Source organism: Myripristis murdjan, chromosome 8, assembly GCF_902150065.1.
Source record: "Myripristis murdjan chromosome 8, fMyrMur1.1, whole genome shotgun sequence".
In the NCBI taxonomy this organism is placed as follows: Eukaryota; Metazoa; Chordata; class Actinopteri; order Holocentriformes; family Holocentridae; genus Myripristis; species Myripristis murdjan.
Window position 1 is genome coordinate 28,338,723 of NC_043987.1, and position 6,260 is coordinate 28,344,982.

Sequence of the window (6,260 nt, forward strand, 5' to 3'; positions counted from 1 at the left end):
GTGCTTGATTTTATACACCTGTGGCCAGGCCAAGTGATTAGGACACCTGATTCTGATCATTTGAATGGGTGAGTGAATACTTTTGGTAATATAGTGTATATAAGCAGTAGCAGTGATGCCCGCCAGTTGTTGCTTATCTAATCAAACGAGACATTTACGAGGTGTGCTAACCGTTTGTCTCAAAGTCCTGGACATCACATACAGCATCAGGGCATTAATTTACCATAAAAATGTCACAAAAGGTCAAATGAAAAAATAAATGTATGTAATTCATCATTTTTATATTTCAAGGAAAAAGGCATGGGTTTGATCATAATGACTTTTATTAACATTCTGAGCTATCTTTTGTGTTTCTCAAATGATAAATAAAAAAAAAGCTCTACCCATTAAAAATCAGTACCCTTTTAAAACCCTTAATATACTCCTTACATTTTAAATAAATTGAACAGATTGTGTTAATGTCAGCTGTCTTTCCTACAAAGACTAACGCATGGGAACTTAAATACAGGAGGACAGAAATCCATTGTTAGAGCTGCACTAGGCAACCTGACATGTTAGCGGCTCCAAATGGCAGTGAGAGGTAACTGTAAACTCATCCTCAATGTCAGTTCCCAGAGACGCTGCAGGGTGGCGTCGGTCAGCCGCACGCAGCTCAGATCCACCAGCCCGACTGATCACTGACGCTTTATCACACCAAAAAGACGAGAGGGGGAGGATGGTCTCAAGTTGACGGGTCCAGTTTTGTCTGGACAGAACTGCTCGCTGCTGTGCCGAAGACGGTTTGGACCGGGACTGCACACTTTTACGTCCAAATTCATCACTTCCTGTTGGTCCACAGCTGAACCTGGAATGTCATTTTGGTCACATAAGATAAACCTACAGGGTTTAAATGATCTGCTGCGGCTCCAATTTGCGGTTTAGGTTGATAAGCTGGATGCATTTTTTTTTTGTGAAAGGGTCGCCTAGTGCAGCTTTAAATTCACTTTATTCCAATGAATTACATTTGTAGAAAAAAAAAAAAAAAGGAATAATGACTCGTCCAAATACTAAAGACGCAAATAGTAAGTGACGTGACAAAATGATATTATAAAGTGCATCATAGCAAACAGACATTGACTGTGCATGCAGCTGATTAAACATAAATTAGACTATGTGATGAGATGACTGAGACACTTTTTAAGAAACAGTAGAAAACAAAATAAATCCACGTGGCCTTATAGCAGATTATTCTATACAACACATCAGTAAAGCTCTGTCCAACCCCTGTAGAGTTTCTCTTTTCATGTAGTAAAATCATATTTGTGACGTGGCTAGTCCAAGTGTGGATCTTCGAGAAGAGGAATAAATAAACCACCCGCGCACACACACACACACACACACATCCTCACGCACACACACACACACATAAACACACCCCGTCCCGGCTCAGTTTCAGGCCAATTGGGAAAACAGCCTGTGTTAAAGACCTGCAAGACAGAAAACACAGAAAAACACAAACGCATCTCATAAAAAAAAAAATCCTCAAGCGGCCGCTGGTTGATCTTTCTCTCATGATGAGCTGAATCTTACCGGAAGGTCTGCCCCCTGCTTTGGCAAAAAACGCTGGCCTTAATTTAGAGTTACAAAACAGCAGAGGTGAAATCAGGCAAACCACACGTCGCACCCCGAGGAGATCTGCGGATCGTCCTGGAACGAATGTCCGAAGCACAGGAGGAGCGTGTCGGCGGGGAGTCCGGGCCGGAGCACGCACACATCTGAGGCAGAGGGAGAGAAGCTGACACACCTTCACAGCCCCTCGCCAAATAAACTGAGCACCATCACAAGTACCTCTCGAAGTGAGCTCATTTTCAATAAGCATGCACAATAACACTGGAAGGTCATCGGTATCAGCCGATGCTGGAAATGCTGACTGTTTCAGGGAGAACATCATCCAAACTGGTTTCAGTAGGATGAATCTTACAGTTTTGCTTGAAAGAACATGTTATATAAAAAAAATGTCATGTTTTACATAACCTAAGTTGAAGTGGTTTTCTTATTTCACCGGGTGAATGTGCACATTTTGACAAGCATTGTGTTTAATGTCTGCATCTGCCAGAGGGCCTTCACGGTAAGAGAAGGCATAATAATGTTTTACTTCTAAAGGACTTGATGGAGAGACTTCATGTTCTCTGTGGTTAGATGAAAAAAAAAGTGCATACATTGGCAGTAGCAATCGGCCAAAAGAGTTGGATTTTTTTTGCCAATATTTAGCCAATATCATGCATCCCCACTTTTTAAATGTATGAGGAAAATTTATTGATGCAAAATGATCAATAAACGAGACATACCTCCTGTGGTCCCCGACATGTTTCCTGTCATCTCCTGTGCTGCCTGGTTACACATGTGAGCGGTTTATTCTGATGGACACAGAGCATATTCACTCACCAAATTAATTTTGCCATGTCAGAACGCACAGTGAAAATTGTTATAAATCCAGTTTAAGTTTAACTTCATATACAAAAACAAAAAAAAAAAAAAAAAAACTTTATGTCTTCTATGGTTACCTTGTGCTCCGGACATCTCATTGAGAAGTTGTCTTCATTTAAGACACAGCCTGAAAAAAAAAAAAAAAAAAAAGCAAAAGAAGGCAAAAGTGTACTTAATGATTCATCATTTCAAACAGGGCGAGACTGACAGCCTTCCCACACATGTAAAAAAGGCGGAAGTGACTCAGCCTCTCACCCCTGAAAGACCCGTCATTTCGAGACATCATTATCACAGCCAAACTTAACCCAGACAGGCATATATTATAGATTAGAATACACAATGATACCGTCCTTTCTGAAACATAATCACATAGGGTAGAAATAAGGAGAATGTAAGTCCATGGCTGATGAATGTCCTCGTCTATGCTTCGTATTTTACCTGTTTGAATGGCACATCTGTAGTGGTAACTTCTGGCACAGCCCTTCTGGAAACAGCCCATTATTGCGCCCGCTTTTTGGCATGTCGCACAAACCTGAAAAGAGGTGTGTACTGTAAGAAAAAGATAAATCTGACGTCATGTCTTTCATTTTGAGTGAAAAGAGGTGAAGCTCTGTTCCACTCACTGTTTCCTGTGCGAGCCGTGCGGCCTCTCCCACCCCGTACAGCCTTCCTCTGACCAGGAAAACACCGGCGGACCAGATGCCGCAGTCCTCGTGGATCCAGCACTCGTCCCGGTAAAGAGGCACCTTCGGGAGGCTGTGGCTGTCGTTCTCAGGCGACCCCATCACGGAGGGCACAGTGGACCCGTCGTTATCGTAACACTCATCCGCAGAGTTGACCTCGTGGCTGTTGTTCAGTCCATGCAACTCCTCTTCCTCTTTTTCCCTGCTTTTCTTCTCCTCCTGAGGCAGCTCCGTGCAGTTCTGCTGGTGGCTCTGGCAGTCCACAGACGAGCCCGTAGGATAATAAGGGCCGTGAAGGTCCCCGAGGCCCATGGCATTGGCCGTCTGACCGCACAGGCAGCAGACCTGCGTGGACTGACACTTGCTCTCTGTCCTGAGTCGCCCTAAGTGGAAACAAGACGTCTTGGGAACAAATCCAGACAGGGATCCGGTGGCTGTTTGATGCTGCCCTCCTTTGCACCTCACAGTCACTTCCTCCTCCTGGTAGTTAACCACGGTGCACACTGTCCGCTCCATGTGAACAAAGGGCCGAAAGCTGTCAGACTTGCCTTCCTTTTTCTCCTCTTTTAACTTGGCGTATTTGAGCTTGATTTCTGGCTCTCTGGGGGAGAACAAAGCGGACGGCCCACTTTGGCTGTGCCTCTTTCGCCTCCGTCTTGTGACAGCGCTTTTGTTTACTGCCCTTTTCCTGCCTGGTGAGACCTCTGAGTGCTGCCGTGGGGGGGGTTTCTGGTGGGATTTCTGTTTGGTCCTCAATCTTTTTGTCTTTTGAACGGTAAGGGACTTTTTCCGTTTCCGTTTCATGGTTTTCACGGGGGAGACTCTGCGGCAAGACTGCTGGCCATATGGTGATTTGCTCTGAGGTGATTCAGAAGGACTTTTGCAGTCTGTGTGAGAGTCTGCATCAGAGTCATCCGAGTGACTGCTGACTCTCTGTGTGAGACGTGGCTGCAGGACGGACTCTGCCTCCGAGCTCGACAACCTCTCCACAGACTCTATCATGTCATCAGAATCATAACTTTCATTATACAAACCTACTGTGGCATTTTTGGACTTACTCCTCAAATTATGCTGAGAAACACTGCGGGTAAATATGGGCATGACAGAAACAGGCTTCCTAATTCTGGAACTGCGTCGTAATTCCCTGGGTTGAGGCTCACCTGCCTCACTTTGCTGACGCATTTCTCCCACCAAACTTTTCTTACAAGGAATTTTGCCAGGAAAAGAAGTGTGACTTTTCTTCTTCTCGTTGGTGACCGAAACTTCGATGACATCGCTGTCATCGCTTGAAATGTCTACTAGAGATTCGACATTGTTGCCATAAACTGCATTTAGGTCAGACAGGAGCACTATGGGCCGCGTGTGGTGTACAGGTATATCGGCTGAACTGTCTGAGGAGTCTTCTGAGTACGTGCTGTCAGGACTGGGCGAGCTCAGAGGCTGAGGTAGCAGATAACAACCTCTTCCTTCGTCCAGAGAGGGAGCTGCAGGGGACAGAGGCTCCACAATACGGCTCACACTCTCTTGGATGAAAGAACTGCATAAGAGTGAATCCTTAGCGGAGGAAACAAGGAAAATAACATCGGAGCCGCTGTCGCTCTCCTCTCCACCGCTGCTCTCAGGAATCGGGCCGCCTGCCTGGTCGGGCCTGTAGAACCCCGGATGCCACAGGTTGCCGTGAACTCCCTCGTGGTAAAGTCCCAGCCCCTGAGCCAACGTCGAATTCATGTAGCCTCCTAAGGACTCAGCGCCCTGCTCCATGTCTCTGCAGTGGACGGGTCCGCCTGCCTCAGGATGCAACTGGATAACTCCGCCATCTCCTCTGCTGCCGTCCATCATCCGGCCGGACAGAGAGTTGTAGGAAGATGCCGCTCTGGATCTGGTGCTGTACGGGGAGCTGACCTCTGTGCTGCAGCTCGGTGGGCGTCTGTGGTACCACTCGGGCTTCTTTGCCAGGTCCATGGCTTCGGTGTGGCTACGGGTCAAGGAATTGACTGAGTAGCCCTTTGACAGATCCATAGCCATGGGAGATGGATCCTGAGAGGACACTTCCATCACTGTAAACAATATAGAAACACCAGCAAATACTATCAAATAACGACATCACTTGATTAAACTGTGTTTTGCCTAATTATAACCAGTGCTTCACGTTGCATTAAAACATCACATTAAGCTTACATGTCATCGCATGCTTCATCTGTGACAGTAAACGTAATCAGGGTTGTGAGTAAGGACTGTAAAGTGATGCAAATCTACACCTGAAAAATGATAAAAGTTAAAACGGCTGATAATCTTACCCCTAAGGTCCCAGCAGTTTCGGTGGTTGACCCCCAAAGCTGAAAGTGCTGGCTGAGGATGAGACTTCTTGCAACCACTCGGGTAGCTGCGTTAGCTAACACACCTATCCAGGCCCATCTGGACTGGATGTAAACAAAAGCAGCGACAGCCCCACTTCATGCTAGCAGGCCAGCTAACGTTAGCAAGCTAATGCTACTCCGCACCGTCGACAGCATCCGCCTCAACACACAGGCGGAGAGACATTCCCCCGAAGTGCGGCGGACAAGTACAGCCCATACTCTTGGTATTTTAAAGTTGTCATCATGGATTCCCTCGTCCTGGTTGTGTGAAGTCGCCTGGAGAAAACTACACCCGGATGTCGGTCATTCGCCCTCCAAAATAAAATCTTCAGGCGCCTTCGCACTCAAACGCAAGTCGATTCAAATCTCCTAGCAACGCGGGGTGGTGACGTCATGCAGATGTGATTTACACAAAATATATCCAACAGATCTGTTTTTTTCTCCGTTTTTTTTTTCTTCTGATTTTGAAGGCAAATGTAATTGTTGCAACGATGAATCTCAATCTGCGAAGCTTTTACTTTGCCTTTGCTTATATTCAGTTACTACCTGGACCCAAAATGAAAGAAAAAATACGGTGTAAGTCGTAATTTTAAAATTGAAAAGTAAAAATGAAAATGTCATTACTTATGATAAACATGATAAATCTGATATTCATTTTGTGGTAATGCTGTTAATTATATATTGTCAATTTCACATGGGCAAAAATTCAGTGATTACCCCAATTTCATTGCTTTTTGTGTGAATTTAAAGAATT

At 45.4% G+C, this 6,260-nt stretch overlaps 1 protein-coding gene across 2 annotated transcripts; it reads right to left on the reverse strand.

The window, feature by feature from the left end:
* Positions 1-305: 305 nt before the first annotated feature.
* On the reverse strand, positions 306-5,755 carry LOC115363643 (uncharacterized). 2 transcript variants are annotated; one of them, XR_003928608.1, is made up of 7 exons: positions 5,447-5,755; positions 3,090-5,206; positions 2,905-2,998; positions 2,544-2,593; positions 2,328-2,396; positions 1,570-1,754; positions 306-1,466 (listed from the first exon to the last, which is right to left on the reverse strand). XR_003928608.1 is itself a non-coding variant. In XM_030057915.1 (6 exons), exons 2-5 carry the CDS (start codon positions 5,202-5,204, stop codon positions 2,355-2,357), a joined length of 2,301 nt encoding a protein of 766 aa, XP_029913775.1. In that variant the 5' UTR covers positions 5,205-5,206; positions 5,447-5,755; the 3' UTR covers positions 306-1,754; positions 2,328-2,354. The 2 variants fall into 2 exon arrangements, 1 of the variants encoding a protein (XP_029913775.1); XM_030057915.1 differs by having other exon boundaries at positions 306-1,754.
* Between the last annotated feature and the right edge of the window lie 505 nt (positions 5,756-6,260).

Bases quoted from the DNA above. Each gene is read 5' to 3' on its own strand.
- LOC115363643 (XM_030057915.1), bottom strand. From the start codon at position 5,204: ATGGAAGTGTCCTCTCAGGATCCATCTCCCATGGCTATGGATCTGTCA. The intron at 2,594-2,904 runs GTAAAATACGAA...TTTTTTTTTCAG, and splicing joins CAGATGTGCCATTCAAACAG to GCTGTGTCTTAAATGAAGAC. The intron at 2,397-2,543 runs GTAACCATAGAA...TGTGTCCATCAG, and splicing joins TGAGATGTCCGGAGCACAAG to AATAAACCGCTCACATGTGT.